The following is a 19,943-nucleotide window of genomic DNA, read 5'->3' as shown; positions in this document are numbered from 1 at the left end:
GTAGAGGTCAGAGGGTAGTAGAGGTCAGGGAGGGTAGTAGAGGTCAGAGGGTAGTAGAGGTCAGGGAGGGTAGTAGAGGTCAGAGGGTAGTAGAGGTCAGAGGGTAGTAGAGGTCAGAGGGTAGTTGAGGTCAGAGGGTAGTTGAGGTCAGAGGGTAGTAGAGGTCAGAGGGTAGTAGAGGTCAGAGGGTAGTAGAGGTCAGAGGGTAGTAGAGGTCAGAGGGTAGTAGAGGTCAGAGGGTAGTAGAGGTCAGGGAGGGTAGTAGAGGTCAGAGGGTAGTAGAGGTCAGGGAGGGTAGTAGAGGTCAGGGAGGGTAGTAGAGGTCAGAGGGTAGTAGAGGTCAGAGGGTAGTAGAGGTCAGAGGGTAGTAGAGGTCAGGAAGGGTAGTAGAGGTCAGGGAGGGTAGTTGAGGTCAGAGGGTAGTAGAGGTCAGAGGGTAGTAGAGGTCAGAGGGTAGTAGAGGTCAGAGAGGGTAGTAGAGGTCAGAGGGTAGTAGAGGTCAGAGGGCAGTAGAGGTCAGAGGGTAGTAGAGGTCAGAGGGTAGTAGAGGTCAGAGGGTAGTAGAGGTCAGAGGGTAGTAGAGGTCAGGGAGGGTAGTAGAGGTCAGAGGGTAGTAGAGGTCAGAGGGTAGTAGAGGTCAGAGGGTAGTAGAGGTCAGAGGGTAGTAGAGGTCAGAGAGGGTAGTAGAGGTCAGAGGGTAGTAGAGGTCAGAGGGTAGTAGAGGTCAGAGGGTAGTAGAGGTCAGAGGGTAGTAGAGGTCAGGGAGGGTAGTAGAGGTCAGAGGGTAGTAGAGGTCAGAGGGTAGTAGAGGTCAGAGGGTAGTAGAGGTCAGGGAGGGTAGTAGAGGTCAGAGGGTAGTTGAGATCAGAGGGTAGTAGAGGTCAGAGAGGGTAGTAGAGGTCAGAGGGTAGTAGAGGTCAGAGGGTAGTAGAGGTCAGAGGGTAGTAGAGGTCAGAGGGTAGTTGAGGTCAGAGGGTAGTAGAGGTCAGGGAGGGTAGTAGAGGTCAGGGAGGGTAGTAGAGGTCAGAGGGTAGTAGAGGTCAGGGAGGGTAGTAGAGGTCAGAGGGTAGTAGAGGTCAGGGAGGGTAGTAGAGGTCAGAGGGTAGTAGAGGTCAGAGGGTAGTAGAGGTCAGGGAGGGTAGTAGAGGTCAGAGGGTAGTAGAGGTCAGAGGGTAGTAGAGGTCAGAGGGTAGTAGAGGTCAGAGGGTAGTAGAGGTCAGGGAGGGTAGTAGAGGTCAGAGGGTAGTAGAGGTCAGAGGGTAGTAGAGGTCAGGGAGGGTAGTAGAGGTCAGAGGGTAGTAGAGGTCAGAGGGTAGTAGAGGTCAGAGGGTAGTAGAGGTCAGGGAGGGTAGTAGAGGTCAGAGGGTAGTAGAGGTCAGGGAGGGTAGTAGAGGCCAGGGAGGGTAGTAGAGGTCAGGGAGGGTAGTAGAGGTCAGAGGGTAGTAGAGGCCAGGGAGGGTAGTAGAGGTCAGAGGGTAGTAGAGGTCAGAGGGTAGTAGAGGTCAGAGGGTAGTAGAGGTCAGGGAGGGTAGTAGAGGTCAAGGAGGGTAGTAGAGGCCAGGGAGGGTAGTAGAGGTCAGGGAGGGTAGTAGAGGTCAGAGGGTAGTAGAGGTCAGGGAGGGTAGTAGAGGTCAGGGAGGGTAGTAGAGGTCAGAGGGTAGTAGAGGTCAGAGGGTAGTAGAGGTCAGGGAGGGTAGTAGAGGTCAGGGAGGGTAGTAGAGGTCAGAGGGTAGTAGAGGTCAGAGGGTAGTAGAGGTCAGGGAGGGTAGTAGAGGTCAGAGGGTAGTAGAGGTCAGAGGGTAGTAGAGGTCAGAGGGTAGTAGAGGTCAGGGAGGGTAGTAGAGGTCAGAGGGTAGTAGAGGTCAGAGGGTAGTAGAGGTCAGAGGGTAGTAGAGGTCAGAGGGTAGTAGAGGTCAGAGGGTAGTAGAGGTCAGGGAGGGTAGTAGAGGTCAGAGGGTAGTAGAGGTCAGGGAGGGTAGTAGAGGTCAGAGGGTAGTAGAGGTCAGAGGGTAGTAGAGGTCAGAGGGTAGTTGAGGTCAGAGGGTAGTAGAGGTCAGAGGGTAGTAGAGGTCAGAGGGTAGTAGAGGTCAGAGGGTAGTTGAGGTCAGAGGGTAGTAGAGGTCAGAGGGTAGTAGAGGACAGAGGGTAGTAGAGGTCAGAGGGTAGTAGAGGTCAGAGGGTAGTAGAGGTCAGAGGGTAGTAGAGGTCAGGGAGGGTAGTAGAGGTCAGAGGGTAGTAGAGGTCAGGGAGGGTAGTAGAGGTCAGAGGGTAGTAGAGGTCAGGGAGGGTAGTAGAGGTCAGAGGGTAGTAGAGGTCAGAGGGTAGTAGAGGTCAGGGAGGGTAGTAGAGGTCAGAGGGTAGTAGAGGTCAGGGAGGGTAGTAGAGGTCAGAGGGTAGTAGAGGTCAGAGGGTAGTAGAGGTCAGAGGGTAGTAGACGTCAGGGAGGGTAGTAGAGGTCAGAGGGTAGTAGAGGTCAGAGGGTAGTAGAGGTCAGAGGGTAGTAGAGGACAGGGAGGGTAGTAGAGGTCAGAGGGTAGTAGAGGACAGGGAGGGTAGTAGAGGTCAGAGGGTAGTAGAGGCCAGAGGGTAGTAGAGGTCAGGGAGGGTAGTAGAGGTCAGAGGGTAGTAGAGGTCAGAGGGTAGTAGAGGTCAGAGGGTAGTAGACGTCAGGGAGGGTAGTAGAGGTCAGAGGGTAGTAGAGGTCAGAGGGTAGTAGAGGTCAGAGGGTAGTAGACGTCAGGGAGGGTAGTAGAGGTCAGAGGGTAGTAGAGGTCAGAGGGTAGTAGAGGTCAGAGGGTAGTAGAGGTCAGGGAGGGTAGTAGAGGTCAGAGGGTAGTAGAGGACAGGGAGGGTAGTAGAGGTCAGAGGGTAGTAGAGCTCAGAGGGTAGTAGAGGACAGGGAGGGTAGTAGAGGTCAGAGGGTAGTAGAAGTCAGAGGGTAGTAGAGGTCAGAGGGTAGTAGAGGTCAGGGAGGTTAGTAGAGGTCAGAGGTTAGTAGAGGTCAGAGGGTAGTAGAGGTCAAGGAGGGTAGTAGAGGTCAGGGAGGGTAGTAGAGGTCAGGGAGGGTAGTAGAGGTCAGAGGGTAATAGAGGTCAGAGGGTAGTAGAGGTCAGAAGGTAGTAGAGGTCAGAGGGTAGTAGAGGTCAGAGGATAGTAGAGGTCAGAGGGTAGTAGAGGTCAGAGGGTAGTAGAGGTCAGAGGGTAGTAGAGGTCAGAGAGGGTAGTAGAGGTCAGGGAGGGTAGTAGAGGTCAGAGGGTAGTAGAGGTCAGAGAGGGTAGTAGAGGTCAGGGAGGGTAGTTGAGGTCAGAGGGTAGTAGAGATCAGAGGGTAGTAGAGGTCAGAGGGTAGTAGAGGTCAGGAGGGTAGTAGAGGTCAGAGGGTAGTAGAGGTCAGGGAGGGTAGTAGAGGTCAGAGAGGGTAGGAGAGGTCAGGGAGGGTAGTAGAGGTCAGAGGGCAGTAGAGGTCAGGGAGGGTAGTAAAGGTCAGAGGGTAGTAGAGGTCAGAGGGTAGTAGAGGTCAGGGAGGGTAGTAGAGGTCAGGGAGGGTAGCGTAGGGATGAAGTGTGCAAAAGTGTCAGAGAAAACACTGGAGGCTAGCTATCTAGTTGCTGAGATAGTAGCTAAGGCTAAGAAGCCACACAAGATAGCCGAGATGGTCATATTGCCACCATGCAAAGCAATTGTCAACAAAATGCTCGACCCACAAGCAGCAAAAGAAATGGCAATGGTTCCGCTTTCGGACTAATTGCCAGTGGACCAGGAGCTCCGTGTCTGTCTCTCATCCATCTCTGTGTCTGTCTCTCATCCATCCCTGTGTCTGTCTCTCATCCATCCCTGTGTCTGTCTCTCATCCATCCCTGTGTCTGTCTCTCATCCATCCCTGTGTCTGTCTCTCATCCATCCCTGTGTCTGTCTCTCATCCATCCCTGTGTCTGTCTCTCATCCATCCCTGTGTCTGTCTCTCATCCATCCCTGTGTCTCTCTCATCCATCTCCGTGTCTGTCTCTCATCCATCTCTGTGTCTGTCTCTCCTCCATCTCTGTGTCTGTCTCTCATCCATCTCTGTGTCTGTCTCTCATCCATCCCTGTGTCTGTCTCTCATCCCTCTCTGTGTCTGTCTCTCATCCCTCTCTGTGTCTGTCTCTCATCCCTCTCTGTGTCTGTCTCTCATCCCTCTCTGTGTCTGTCTCTCCTCCATCTCTGTGTCTGTCTCTCATCCATCTCTGTGTCTGTCTCAGGGTTTCCGTTAACCGGTAATTCCCGGACTTTGTCCGGTAAAATTTGTCGAAGTCCGACAAATTGAAAACTCGTCGGACAAAATGTCCGGTGAAAATAATTCCCTCTAAGCACAATTTGAATACAATTCGCTAAAGTTCACATTTTGTATTCAAATTGGCTTTGGGCCACCATTTTCAGCTGGGCACCGGACACACACACACTCGTGCACGCGCGGCACTGCCCGAGAGAGAAGGACCCGCCCCCTCCAGCCAACCTATAGGCTAACCAAAGGGGGCGGGTCCTTCTCTCTCGGGCAGTGCCGCGCGTGCACGAGTGTGTGTGTGTCCGGTGCCCAGCTGAAAATGGTGGCCCGAAGCGGAAAGCCTTAACTTTATCGCACAATAACAAGGATAACAAACGAAACGGACAACATTTACACTAAGATGGAGACAAACTTCAGCGATATGATCTAACAGCCGGTTTTCAGGACGACATACAGACCCGTATGAGCTTACAGGGCTATCCCCTAAGTATGATTTGACAGGCAGCTAAACGAAATGCCTTCCCAACCAGCGAGACCTGGGGGGTGTTCTATCAACGTCGCCAAAGGAAAACCTAGGCCTACTTCGCCAAGTCCCGCGAGACTCTTAAAAAGATCCAGGCATATCTTGATAGATCTCGCGAGACTTGTCAAAACAAGCCCAGACTTTCCTCCAGCGACGTCGATGGAACACCCCCCTGGTTATAGAAATGACGTTGTTTTATTGATAAAAATAAAAAAAAGGGGAAAACTGGAAAGAGAAAATAGAAAACTCACATTAATCCCAAACAATTTAACAAACTTCAGTTAACGTAATGTGGAGTCCGTTCATTGATCGATGCTGTCTGTTCAGTTCCCAGTGAGGCGCCCGTTCAGCGCTGGACCCGTTCAGCGCTGGATTTGACGCATGGCATAGCGCGCATGCGTCAAATCATGTTATATTATTATATAGCTCGCATCTAATCGTATCGGATGAGAAATAGACATTAAATGGCATATATAGGCCGCTACACAACAGTAATCACCGCGACAAACAGCTATATTAGATTTGAAGAAAAAAAAATATGATTTTGAAAAAAAAAATAATAATATATATTTTAATATGATGACCGGAATATATCACGTTTGTCCGGTAAATCGAATTCTTCCCGGACACGATGTCCGACGGCAAATTTTTCTAACGGAAACCCTGGTCTGTCTCTCCTCCATCTCTGTGTCTGTCTCTCATCCATCTCTGTGTCTGTCTCTCATCCCTCTCCGTGTCTGTCTCTCATCCCTCTCTGTGTCTGTCTCTCATCCCTCTCTGTGTCTGTCTCTCATCCATCTCTGTGTCTGTCTCTCATCCCTCTCTGTGTCTGTCTCTCATCCCTCTCCGTGTCTGTCTCTCATCCATCTCTGTGTCTGTCTCTCATCCCTCTCTGTGTCTGTCTCTCATCCCTCTCTGTGTCTGTCTCTCATCCCTCTCTGTGTCTGTCTCTCATCCCTCTCTGTGTCTGTCTCTCATCCATCTCTGTGTCTGTCTCTCATCCATCTCTGTGTCTGTCTCTCATCCATCTCTGTGTCTGTCTCTCATCCATCCCTGTGTCTGTCTCTCATCCCTCTCCGTGTCTGTCTCTCATCCATCCCTGTGTCTGTCTCTCATCCATCTCTGTGTCTGTCTCTCATCCCTCTCTGTGTCTGTCTCTCATCCCTCTCTGTGTCTGTCTCTCATCCATCTCTGTGTCTGTCTCTCCTCCCTCTCTGTGTCTGTCTCTCATCCCTCTCCGTGTCTGTCTCTCATCCATCTCTGTGTCTGTCTCACATCCCTCTCTGTGTCTGTCTCTCCTCCATCTCTGTGTCTGTCTCTCATCCCTCTCTGTGTCTGTCTCTCATCCATCTCTGTGTCTGTCTCTCATCCCTCTCTGTGTCTGTCTCTCCTCCATCCCTGTGTCTGTCTCTCATCCATCTCTGTGTCTGTCTCTCATCCATCTCTGTGTCTGTCTCTCATCCATCTCTGTGTCTGTCTCTCATCCATCTCCGTGTCTGTCTCTCCTCCATCTCCGTGTCTGTCTCTCATCCATCTCTGTGTCTGTCTCTCATCCATCTCCGTGTCTGTCTCTCATCCATCTCTGTGTCTGTCTCTCATCCATCTCTGTGTCTGTCTCTCATCCCTCTCTGTGTCTGTCTCTCATCCATCTCCGTGTCTGTCTCTCCTCCATCCCTGTGTCTGTCTCTCATCCATCCCTTGTGTGTGTGTGTGTGTGTGTGTGTGTGTGTGTGTGTGCGCGTGTGTGTGTGTGTGTGTGTGCGTGCGTTGGCTGTCAGAGGGATGCAGTGTCGACTGGGGTGACTCAAGATTGTCATCCTTTTAAAGGGTGCCGTGACTGAGGTTGAGACATGCTGCTCTAGAGATTACACCACTGTCTGGAACCTATCGTTCACCGTGCTCCCTTTAAATCTCAACTTCCAAGAAGTCTAGTTCCCGGTTCCCGAGATTTCATCGCAGAACAATAGTAGGATAATGACAACAGTTTTCAAAAATGTTCTCTCTTTAAAAACAACAACAACAACACAAAAAAAGAAATGACTTTGGAAACAAAGTGCATCTAGGCCTACTCACTATTTACAGACAGACATTAGCTTACATACATCCTGCATATTTCATGGCTATCTACCAGGTTCTAGGAATCGGAAGCATGAGGTCATTGGACAAATGATGAAAGAAAGAGAAATGCATCTCTGGAAAGCTTCCATGAGAAATTCAAGTACCTCTAAATGCGGAAATTGTGGACCAATACAGCGAATGACAAGGCAAAATGGCCTCCTCATCTCCTGATAGCCTATGTATGTATCCCAGACTAGGAGCCATGCGATGCTAAACTAAGCAATCAGTCTGACAGCTGTGGTCTGGTGTACGAAATCTATTTCCCACGCAGGAGAACTATCAATGTGACACGGTTGAAACAGTCAGATAACAAAGAGGCCTGTCTGCGTCTAAGACTGGCAGGCAGGCAGGAAGGTGCACAGAAGGTGTTTGTCATATCAAAAGCATCATTCTATTACACGTACTCGATTTGATCAAGTACGTCACTTTCACAATATCAAATCTTTCAATTAAGACTTCAGGAGTGATGACAAGACTGAGCTGAAGTGAAAGCTGGGCAGATCTTCACGTTTCTACCGCCCTCCGTCCTCTCATTGGGACGAACAGATGGCTACAGCAGAAATGTGTCAAACACTGCCTCTTAGTGCACAAAAGCGCCATTTGTTGGCCAATGTAACTCCTCACAGGACAAAGTGCAAGCAATTCAACGAGAATCACAAGGCTTTGTTGAAAGGAAATCAATATCAGAAATATCACCGCTAAAAATACCACAGCTATAACAAGAAATGTTTGTCGTGTAATACTGTGCACATGGGGAATACATTAGACGAGAGTGAAAGTGGGAGCAGACAGTTTAATCACAGGCATTTAGAGAGATTTATTGAGCTCATTTGTGGTGGCCAAGGAGCAGGGTTGTGACTCTCCCTCAATCTCCACACTAACCACTCCCATGACAACGTACACACACACACACACACACACACACACACACACCCACACACACACCCACACACACGTCAACATTACTCAGCATTGCTCTCCAACCGTGTGTCATATTTCTCACATCCCTGTTGCTCTCATATTTTACTGGACATGACGTAATGTTCTGAGCTATATAGTAGCTAGAATATACTTCTCTGAGCTGAACGTAAAATGTTGAAATAGAGTTCAAACGCAAGGACCTTACTCTTAACTTTCAAGAAGGCGCTTAAGTAACTTAGCAAAAGGATAATACAGTATAATATGAAATACATCACATAGATAGGACATAATATCATGCCTAGAAATTGTATGTTGGATGCTGGCTTCTCTTAAAGGTGTTTGCTACATCTGATGTGTCATCCAATCAGAGTAGGCCTCAGGCCTAAGTCAAATACATACAGTACATACTCTGTATAAAATAAGTATTTAACAGGGTTCCTACAAGTTTCAACAAGTCAAATTTAAGACCTTTTTAGACCTTTTTTAGACCTCTTTGAATAGAATCTTTGACTTCTTCGCGACACCATATGATAGCTTTTTGTCATCCTCAAGGGGATGAAATTAGGGATTTCACTGCCATACAGACAAAAAAGGAAGCAAATTGGCATTTCTTTGGTTCCAGCTTGATTAGTTTCTGCGTAAATAGATGTAGTCGGACTGATTTCCTTGCAGGATCTCTTTTTTAAGACCTAGCACCTAATTTTTAGACCGAATAACTGACCTTTTTAGGCCTTGTAAATTGGATTGCTGGATTTTAGACTTTTTTTTTAGATTTTAGGCTTTTTAAGACCAGCGCGGGAACCCTGATTTAAGGAGTGCTTGATTTTGCTTAAGGTACATAGGTTGCCTGGTACTATGTAAATTAAGTAAAGTGCAGTTCAAGTATTTGAACGCATCCGACATATTTGACCCAAGTCTGATCCACCTAGATGGACATTAAACCTGTGCTATGAGGACACATCACAGAGGTCCAGACTGAGCGACTCACATGTGAAGACAACCAGGGCCGTGCGGATGAGGAGGTCCAGAGGCAGCTCCCATCTGGGTGAGACCCGGGCCACCGCCGGGGGGATGAGGATCTCTGCCGGGACGTAGAACTGCAGAGCGAAGGTGATGTAGATACCAAAACAGTACAGCAGCTTGACGATCTGATACATCCTGATAGACAGAGACACAGTGGTTAGTGATGTGATACATCCTGATAGACAGAGACACAGTGGTTAGTGATGTGATACATCCTGCATAGACAGAGACACAGTGGTTACCGTATTTTCCGGACTATAAGTCGCGCTTTTTTTCATAGTTTGGCTGGTCCTGAGACTTATAGTTAGGTGCGACTTATATGTCAATATATATATATATAATTTCATACTGACTGACATGAACCAATGAGTAAACATTACCGTCTACAGCCGACAGAGGGCGCTCTGGGCTTGTGACAATTATATGCTGCTCCTTTACCCCTGAAGAAGTGATCTAAAACATTAGCTTGTTGAAGCTAAGCAAACGGTAGCTTGGTGAACTTAATGGTAACTTGCTTGTTGGACTCGCTGGCTTGTTATGCTCATTTAGCCTATTCAGCCTCCCAGGTATGTTCTTTATGCTATTGTGTTGCTGAATAACTGTTAATGTGGCTTGTTATGTTAACATACCGGACTTCTATTCAGCCTGTTGTTCTGTGTGCTATTGTGTAGTTGAATAAACTTGCCTTTCCAGATTAAATGTCTGTTCTTGGTCTTGGATTTTATGAAATATATTTCTAAATAAATGTGACTTATAGTCCAGTGCGACTTATATATGTTTTTTCCTCTTAATGTCGCATTTTTTGACTGATGCGACTTATACTCCGGAGCGACTTATAGTCCGGAAAATACGGTAGTGATGTGATACATCCTGCATAGACAGAGACACAGTGGTTAGTGATTACGATCATAGTAGAACCAGTTAGTTATCAAAGTACTCAGTACTCATAGCTCATAATCACACTTGAAAAGAACATGGCCATCATCTATATTGTTGAATTGTCGCCATCTCTTAAAGAGGCAATCTGGGATTGATTGGTACATCCATGTTTGATGATATACAGCATAACTAGACATATAACTATAAATATAACTTAAGTTCAACTCTTACCCCATCAGAACCCTAAATATACGCTTGTTTTACTCTATTGTTTGTAAACAATGTAATTGTACACAAACACGGTATAGCTTAAAAACAAGTTTGCAACAATCATTATTATCTCATAGAGGGTCAGTCCTTGCATTCATAGCTGTCTTTGTGAATTTGAGAGTTGTTACATTTTTCTTTCAAATTTCTCTTCTCTTTAAAAAGTCTCGGCTTCTAAATACAAAATACACATTGATATGAATGGTCTGATACACATTGATATGAATGGTCTGATACACATTGATATGAATGGTCTGATACACATTGATATGAATGGTCTATTGGAGTGGTTGACTGTTAGCCTTCGCTGTGGGAGCAAAGTGGAGAATGGAGAAGCAGAGAAGCTCTCACTACTGTCCTACATGGCAGCTCAGGCTGAGAGGATATTTCACCTTAACATTAAACAGGCTGAAGCCTTTACCTTTAAGGTAAAGACTTGGAGAGAACAAAAGGCTTCAGTCACCATCACATCCTAAATACCCCAGTGGTGTTTCTGATTGACATCTCTAGCATCCCCCCTAAAGCTCATTGGTCAGCCTTCTTTCATGATGACACTCCATGACGCGTTCAATCTGCTTCCTCTCTCCAGCTGCCCGACTGAGATCTGCTCCACCAGGCCAGAGAACAACCTTCTCCTACGTTCCGATTGCCTGGTCTACTTGCTTCCATTACGCCAAGAAGCAGCAGGGGAGTAGTTGCCTTCAAATGATGATAATGAGTCCAAGTGCAGTTATCTGACACCTTGGATTCATTTGACTGATGGGCTTCCAGTGTCTTGGCGGAAAAGCTATTAGAGTGAGTCACTACTAGAGTGAGGCTTCATAGAGTGAATTTGCAATGGGTTCGAGGGTAGACATAAATACTGTGTATGTCAAGGAAATCAATGCGATTCATTGATCAGCTCTTCAGTTAGCGAGTCTATAGTGGGAATCATGCCAATGGAGAGAGTTAACCGGTTGCTTTTGTCAAGCACACTCACTCATAGGGCTTTCACACCGGCAAAGAACCGTTCCGGTTCGCGTTCGCGTTCGGAAACCTCTGAACCTTGGTGCTGTCTGGTGAACCAGCTCGCGTTCATACCAATTTAAGTGGAACCATCCGCATCATCAACGATGGGTGATGAAGGGGCGGGATAAACAAAAATGGCACAACTAGATGGCAGCTACTTCACTGGACATGAGGATAATATCTTCCACTACAGTATCTGAAATAAACACTATTTTCTATGAAACAAAACAAAAGATACGTTCTACACACGTTCTCTTACATTGCTGGAATAGAAATGGCTTACGAAATTTGCGTTCGCGCGTGTGTGTGTGTTTGCTGAGCATGTGAGGAAGATAGAGAGAATGCTGAAACTTTTGATAATTGTTTTGATCACTAATGATTAGATTTAGATTAGACTACATTTTGTCTCCTTCCTTCTTGCTGGTCTCTGCAGCCTAGAATATAACACCCACTGACAACGTGACTGTTCTACGTTTTGGTTCCCGCTTAAGAACCACTATTTTCTGGTTCCCGCTGCGAACCAATTGAGTTTCGGTCTGAACGCGCCGGCCGGTTCCAGACTTGGTTCGCGAACGCGAACCGGAACGGTTCTTTGCCCGTGTGAAAGCCCTATCAGTCACCCCTTTCAAAATCTGAGAGAAATGACCTATAAAGAACACAAACATATAACGGATATCATAATGGCCAACAGCCACTTTTCGCTGAAATGAGTCATATTCAACCAAACTCCCTTCCATCAAGTCCCTCCAGGCAACCCGGTGTCGATGGAATGCGGCAAACATCATCAAGGACACCTCGCACCCCAACCACGGACTGTTTGACCCCCCTACCATCTAAGAGACTCAGAAGGTACAGGATCCTCAGGTCCCGTACCAGCAGCAGCTTCTTTCACAAAGCTATCACTCTGATAAACAATCCCCCCCTCCACACACCCCACTGAACTACTAGTACTTGTACTCTGCAAAGACAATAAAGTTGAATCTAATCTAATCTACTAATCTAATTGGGGCAAAACCTGATAATGATTTCTGTCAATACTGCCTCAAAGGGTTGTCAGCAGTGTACTACAATGACTCACCAGCAGTTGGGCAAATTAAGGGTGATGCTCCCTCCTATCGTGTCCCCGAAACAGATGTAACCAACGGTGCCTAGGCTGATGTAGAGGAAGGTGACGAGGCCCATGCCCAGGTAGAGAACCAGCTTAAAACTCTGTGGATTCTGCATCTTATTCTCCAGTGGCAGGACCTGAGGAGAGACAACAACACACAACACAGTTAAACAAACAAGACAACATCAAAATGTGTATTCATAAAATTCATGAAGTCATATTTACCACTCCAATTCCCTCGAAAGCAAATATGGCAGTTCCAAAGAAGAGGGGGTAGTTCTTGGCTTCTCCCACCTTTGGCAAGTTGATAGGGTACGGGATGTGCTGACAAAGAAAAAGTAAAAACATTTGTATCTCAGTTAAAGTACAGTAGTCACTCCATAATACAATGCATAACAGTTCCTTTCCTACAAATACTTGCAATTAAATACATACATTCAGTGGCACAATTGTGTATAAATGTCTCGACAATTGACCAGACATATTGATCCATAGTATCATAAACATAAGGAAATAACGATCTGTCTACAGTATATCTCAAGACTCACGCAACAATAATAAGCATTTTAAAAAGCCTTTTTTTTGTATATACTCCATGCTTTTGCCCTTCAACATGGTGTGAGTGTCAACAATCATTCTCCATATCTCGTATTCATTGCAAATACATCTTTTGTCTTTTTTTGCAGGGTGGGAAATTGCTTTCCCAGTTATGCATATTTATCTGGGCACGCAACAGCTATCTATTTATCAAAGGCACCTATTGTGTGATTACATTTTTCAGGTGGGAATTGGAAATCACGGGTGCCTGTCACGGGTAGTTGCCTCTTCATCCATAACAACCACAACTCAATCAGTGAAGACAAAAGCCAGGGAGGGCATTGGTACAGAGAACAGACGTGTCAACATCGAATGCTATCATCATAATGTTTGAACATTTTATGAAGATTGTAATTAAAATTCATCAGATTTCTATGACAATAAATTAAAACTGGAGGGAGTACAACACGTACGAAGGTAGCTCGCTTCAAGCAATACCATAGGGAAGATACCTCATAAACTGCAGAATGTAAACATAATTGGAGACACTCGTCACTTTGAGACAGGCTGGTCTGGTAGTTAACTGGTAGCTATTAATGATAAATATGTGCTGCATGGAGACTCACCTAGCCACGGTAACGAGATGAGTGTCTCTTTGTGTTTACATTCTGCAGTTTATGATGTATGGGCTTTTTGTAGTGTATAGCACCCTGCACTGGAGCACTACAGCAGTGGAAATAGAATGGCAATTCACACCTTTGATTTGAAGGCTATGATTTCATTGATAACTTCTGAAGTAGCCTGTTAATCATTGCTTAAGCCCTATTTGCACAGGCCTAGTATTATCTTTTGTAAAGTAAGGATTCCACCGCAAATTACCTACCATATTCCCTCAAACAGAGGTGTTGTGTTAATATTAGTCTCGTGCGAATCGGCATCTCTGTGATTTGGGGTCGTTTGCAATGTTTTTTGTTTTCTCCACGCCGTGGAGCTGCAGTCGAAATGATAAATGTATGTTGTGACATCTGTGTTGTGACAGCATTTTGGGTGCAAATTCAGGAGGCTCATCTCTCGCATGGAGACCCGTTGGCAGAAAGAGCAAGCTCAAACCCAGAGATGATGAGATGCATGCATGGCTTGTTACATATCTATTATGTATAATAGATATTATATATATATATATATATATATATATATTTTGTTACATATCTATTATGTATAATAGATATTATATATATATATATATATATATATATCTTGTTGCATAGCTATGGTACACAGAGCCTTGACATCATATCCGGTGGATAATTTCAGTAAATTTGAGTAAAATACATCTTACATACATTTGCTTATCCCATGCGAATGAGCCACACGAAACACAGACATGGGCGGGGGTTTGGGGGTAATTTTTAAATCACATGAGCGTCAAAATCTCAAATGAATGTTTCCAACATCTTGTGGAATCAATGCCCCGAAGAATTTAGGCTGTTTTGAGAGCAAAGGGAGGCCCTACCCAGTGTGTGTGTGTGTGTGTGTGTGTGTGTGTGTGTGTGTGTGTGTGTGTGTGTGTGTGTGTGTGTGTGTGTGTGTGTGTGTGTGTGTGTGTGTGTGTGTGTGTGTATGTGTATGTGTATGTGTGTGTGTGTGTGTGTGTGTGTGTGTGTGTGTGTGTGTGTGTGTATGTGTGTGTATGTGTGTGTATGTGTGTGTATGTGTGTGTGCGCCTACCATGAATGAATAGATGTAGATGAGCACCAGGCTAGCACACATGGCCAGGTTAGCCACCAGGGACAGGGGAGCCAGGTACTTGAGGTTGCGTGTGAAGACCAGCAGGATCACAAAGGGCAGGAAACAGAGCATGTAGAGGCGCGAGTCAAAGCTGGGGATCAGAGGCACACCTGTGTGGTTGGCCGGTGGGTGGCAGTTCCAGGTTGTCGCGTTTGCTGCTTCCACAACCTGGACAAAAGAAGGTCACACATCAATGAACACATGTTCTTAAAAGCACGGGGGTGGCCTTCATCTAGACTTAGAAGACACAAAAACTACTTTGTACTTTAGGAATCACCATGACTAGACGAAAGAGTTACGGTGAACCTGATAAGCTCACAGTAAGAGCATCCATACAAGAAGTATGTTTCACTCGTCAACAATCAGTGGAGGCAGATTGTAATGCATGGAATGGAATGTGGAACGGTATCAAAAATGTGCCATTGTAATGCATGGAATGGAATGAGCAATGGTATCAGACAGACTTGTTTGATATTCCTCATTCCATTCCGTGCATTACAATGAGCCTGGCCTCCGTTTCTACCTCCACCAGCCTCCCCTGTCTGGAGAAGCTAAACACTACCATCTAGTGGCATGGAAAAGGTCCTACGGCCTGTGGGAGATGTCCCTTACCTGTTTGATGTTGTCACTGAGGAACACAAAGTAGACACAGCAGAACCCCAGCTGGGTGATGATGAGGAACAGGTTGACTACTCGTCTGACAGCAAGGTCACAAAGGCACAGACAGAGGCCAAAACAGGACACAGTCAAAGACAATTCAATAATCAAAACACCAAAAAACAAGAGGCATCCTCAAAAACATGTATCCAAAACTAAACATTGTGGAGAGATGATTTTTAAAGCACTATTTAAAAATACATGGTACATTATATGAAGGTAATAACCCATATGTTTACAAATATACTCATACTCAGTGTAATTCATAACCTAGATAGACATTTTATTACTGTGTAATAACAACATATTTTTACCTCCCCCATATTGAGTGTCTTCTGAGCCATGAGACGTTTTCCATCCCATACTCCATAGCTTCTCCGTAAGTCAGAAACGGTTTGTTCATCCTGGGAAGGAAGACAAAAGGAAAGAAAGGGAAAGAATATAGAAAGAAAGAAAGAAAGAAAAAAATTAAGGGAGGAAGAAAGGATTCAACAAAAACAATTGTTAAACATGGTGTTTTCTAACCAACAGCTACTTCCCCCAGGCTAACCAACAGCTACTTCCCCCAGACTAACCAACAGCTACCTCCCCCAGACTAACCAACAGCTACCTCCCCCAGACTAACCAATAGCTACTTCCCCCAGACTAACCAACAGCTACTTCCCCCAGACTAACCAACAGCTACTTCCCCCAGGCGATCAGACTCATAAACAAGCCTACTGTAGACAAAGTAAGACTATTATCCCTAAACACATGTATATGGACTAAACACATGTATATGGACTAAACACATGTATATAGACTAAACACATGTATATGGACTACATACCCTTAAGCACACAGTCACCTTTGTACTACTTGTTTACTATTTGTACTGCTAAATTGTGTCCTGTCTTATTTGTCTCTGACAACTTGTCACTTGTCTCACTTATGTCTTAAAACTAGATAAAAGCATAATATATTACATAAATCTATAGCATGAGGTATTTTAAGAAAATCCGGGTTTGTTTGGATATATTTTAAGATGTAAAAGTAATTACAATAATGTTTTGGAAAAACTATTATGATTTATTTTGATAATGGGAAGAACCTGAGATGACAATAGGTCCATAAAGTGGGATTAGGTGGACTAAAACCCACACTGCAATATTATATCAGAGAAGGCTGGCCTGATGTGAGCTGGAGTTATATTCTGCTTTGTTTGCACAAAAGAAAAATGAAGTGTGCGAGTGAAAGTGAAAGAGCTCCTACGATGGGTCATGTGAGTCACACTCGTGACAGTGCAAACCAAAAAACGGATGTTGAATATTGAGAGTGGTTGCAGATGAGGCTGTGAATGGAGTTCACTTACTTTACACTGAGATGATGTGAACATTTTACGAGGACGTTCATACAGTGGACAGCGATTATGCCAATCGCAAGCAGACTCAGAGGCCCTAACTGTAGGGAAGAGAGGAAGAGGACAAAACAAAGACAGATCCTGTGACTCCATCTCCAACTGTGTTTATTAGATATATAGATCCTCTTTATCCAGTGTTTCAAATTAAAGTGAACTATAACTAAGAATATATAACTATAACAATTCTATCAATTGTGAATACAGGCAAACCACACTACAGGCTCAAACTGAATTGGAGGTGTAGGCTAAACGGTGGTGAAACTGACACAGCTCACTGTTCATCTCATCTCATCTCATAGACATTATCACTGGACACTGATGCACAAGCCCACCTGCCCTTAGAGAACAGGAGAAAGAACACAGATCTGCAGTGCAGTTTGCCTTCATCAACAATTGATTGAATTAGGGTTGTACAGAAATAAATGCAATAACGAATTTCAATGAACAGGATAAGTAAATATATAATATTTATAGGTATCTTCTTACCACAAGCCCCGCATTTTTGACAGCCAGTGGCAGACCAAGCAGTCCTGTACCAATGTTTCCCTTCAGCAGGTGAATTAGAGTCTGACAAATACTGCAAGAAGAATATATTAGCAGAATGTGTATCCATGATCTCAACAATGAGACACTGTGAAACTGAAACAAAATGAATGCATTAAAAACTGAACAACCATGCTTTCTGGCTGCATAAGAAGATTTGTGTCTTTAAACTATCCTAGACACCTGACATCTGTAATTGATTGGAGCCTACAAGACTTAAATACCATCAAGTTCTGTAATAAATACTAATGGATGTAACATGAACCATCCTTACGAAGTTCCTGATCGACCTCCGATTCGCTCATACTCGTTCTGGACTCTTGAAGGGCCAGGGGGGGGAGGAGGAGGACACAGAATATCGTCCTCTGAGGGGCTGTTTGATAGGCTTGAAAAAGGTGGGCCTGAGACACAAAGACATAGTCAAATTTCAGGAAAGAATTGTCACAAAAGCTTGAGACCAAAAGAGTATGGCCCTGTTGACAAAGGTATTCTACTACTACATCAGGTTGCTATACAGTAGGCTACATTAGGATACAAAATACAATGAAACGAGTGTGTATTCAGTGTGCCCTCCTACTACTTGTATTGTATTTGCTCTGAAGAGAAATGTCCACAGTGTGTTAATAGCGTTTGTGTACACAACCAGTACATGATGTACCAGATGGTATATCACACCATTTGAGGCCATTGCCATGTTTCATAGAATGCAGTGAAGCAAAAGCTTTCAGAACGCATGAGGTCATTTATCATTTGCCTAATCATTTCAAATTATTATTATCATCAATGCAAAATAATTTTTTCAAAGGACATTCTTGAGCTAAATCTAATGCAGGCCTACCCTCGTCACGAGCGTTAGCGTTGGAGGTCATGGCTGGTTAGGTAGGTGGATCCTCACACTGCCAGCCTCTCTGATCCTAAGGACAGCAGGTGAAGGCGTCCCACATTGACAGCCTCTATAAAGATAACAAGAAACACAGTGCAATTAGCTCTCTTAGTTCAGCGCTTGTAGGGCATCACTTTGAAACAGTGACAGTACAGCTTGTACAGGAAATGATTTGTCTAAACATGTTGTACTCTTGTGACTATCAGTCAAACTGTCTGGGAAAATTAACACATTGACGACCCCAACCTGGTAGACAATGAAAGCTGGTTCCTCTGGCCAAGATTTGACATTTGCTTAACAACAGAAACATTTGAATAGTTACAGGCTTGACCACCTCCTTTGTTGACCCATGAAGGTGATAGCTTTGCCTTTGTTCACTCCTGTCCCCTCCCTCTCCACCATTGTGATACCATTGGAAAGGGAGGGCTAAAGTCACCCGCATCACCTTCATCCCTCTTCCTCATCTCCACTGTTGTAAACGTGACCTCCCCTCACTGTGGTTTGGACCTCACCTGAGGGCGTGTTACCATACATCCATGTTTCCTCTCTATCTGGACTTTTCCTGAGAACGTTTGACTACCAGACTCTCTGTCATGCTTGTTATGCTCTGCCATCCCACCCTGGGTACGAACACTTTGCTCGGCTGCCCTCGAACAGGCGGTTCAGGACCATGTACCTCCTACAGGTACCTGGGAGTACAAATTAATAACAAACTGGACTGGACTGACAACACCGAGGCTCTTCTCAGGAAAGGGCAGAGCAGACTGTTTTTCCTGAGAAGGCTGAGGTCTTTCGGTGTCTGCAACAAGCTGCTGCAAATGTTTTATCAGTCGGTGGTTGCCAGCGTTCTGTTCTTCGCCGTGGCCTGCTGGGGTGGAAACATCTGTGCCAGGGATGCTGCGAAGCTAAACAAACTGGTGAAGAAGGCCAGCTCTGTGGTGGGGACCGGGCTGGACAGCCTAGAGGTGGTGGCAGAACAGAGGATGGGGAAAAAACTGGCGGCCATGCTGGCCAATCCCTCCCACCCGATGTACTGCGAGCTGGCGGGGACAAAAAGATTTGGACAGTCCTTCGTTCCAGCTGCACTCCGACTCTACAACCAGGCCCTGCAGGGTGGGGGAGACCTGGAGCTGGAACTTTTGGAACTTTTTACTTATTGAGCCTGCACTGTTTTATGTATTTTATTGAATGTTTTCTGTTTTCTGTATTGAATGTTTTCTGCCCTAACTGAGCTGTTTGACAACAAAATTTCCCCATTGGGGACAATAAAGGTTTTCAATCAATCAATCAATCAATCAATCAATCAATGTTCGCAAGGACAAACAGACTGAAGCTCAGCTTCTACCCCAGGGCCATTCAGGCCCTGAACACAGCAAAGACCTAGGTTCTAGGCCCTGGACAATCTAGACAAATTGATGGCAGCTACTAGATTGAAATCAAGTGTAATACTGAAACACAAATGTGTACATTTCAAACCTGCAAACTGCGACACTTTAAATGAATGTGCAATAACACTATGTGCAATATGACAACCCTAGGGTACATAAGGTTCAGAGAATAGGAAATGTTAGAATAGGTATAGCATAGCATAGAGTACAGCACAGTGTTTTATTTGTATAGTATAGTGGATAGTGTACATAGCCTTTATTTATGTAAACCAGCTCCTTTCCCTTCTTGTTTTTTCGTTTTTTTCCCTAGCACCAGGGGAGCCCCCCCTCCCAAATTTCGTTGTTTGGTACCTGTACTATATTAATGACAATAAAGACCATTCATTCATTCATTCATTCATTCATTGTAAACTGTTCTCCTTTTGCAAAAAACTATTAAATACCTTTTCTATACAATTCGAAGAAACAAGGCTACCTTCATCTATTTTGTATTTAGATACATAATAATATTAAAACTAATATTTCTCTAACAAGCTACAAGGCCTAAGGGATATTAGGATATATACCAATAGATTATTTAGGAATTTTAGGCTTATATTATTCTTGTAGATGCCTCATGCACTTAATACAATCTGTCTTA

General features: G+C 44.9%; 1 protein-coding gene across 1 annotated transcript in view; it reads right to left on the bottom strand.

The window, feature by feature from the left end:
* slc36a1 (solute carrier family 36 member 1) overlaps positions 1-19,943 on the bottom strand; it is a gene marked incomplete at its 3' end in the record, with an annotated part of 35,253 nt that overhangs the window by 14,788 nt on the left and 522 nt on the right. The window contains exons 2-11 of the mRNA XM_080527143.1: positions 17,871-17,985; positions 17,307-17,433; positions 16,976-17,066; positions 16,442-16,530; positions 15,405-15,494; positions 15,046-15,130; positions 14,374-14,601; positions 12,334-12,432; positions 12,079-12,245; positions 8,812-8,981 (exon numbers count right to left, since the gene is read on the bottom strand). Coding sequence (XP_080383269.1) covers positions 8,812-8,981; positions 12,079-12,245; positions 12,334-12,432; positions 14,374-14,601; positions 15,046-15,130; positions 15,405-15,494; positions 16,442-16,530; positions 16,976-17,066; positions 17,307-17,433; positions 17,871-17,901 — 1,177 coding nt within the window. The 5' untranslated portion in view covers positions 17,902-17,985. The remainder of the gene's footprint in view (positions 1-8,811; positions 8,982-12,078; positions 12,246-12,333; positions 12,433-14,373; positions 14,602-15,045; positions 15,131-15,404; positions 15,495-16,441; positions 16,531-16,975; positions 17,067-17,306; positions 17,434-17,870; positions 17,986-19,943) is intronic.

The sequence above is a fragment of the Nansenia antarctica genome (assembly GCF_963989245.1).
Source record: "Nansenia antarctica genome assembly, chromosome: 3".
Taxonomy (NCBI): Eukaryota; Metazoa; Chordata; class Actinopteri; order Argentiniformes; family Microstomatidae; genus Nansenia; species Nansenia antarctica.
This window is presented reverse-complemented; position numbering and strand designations above follow the sequence as displayed.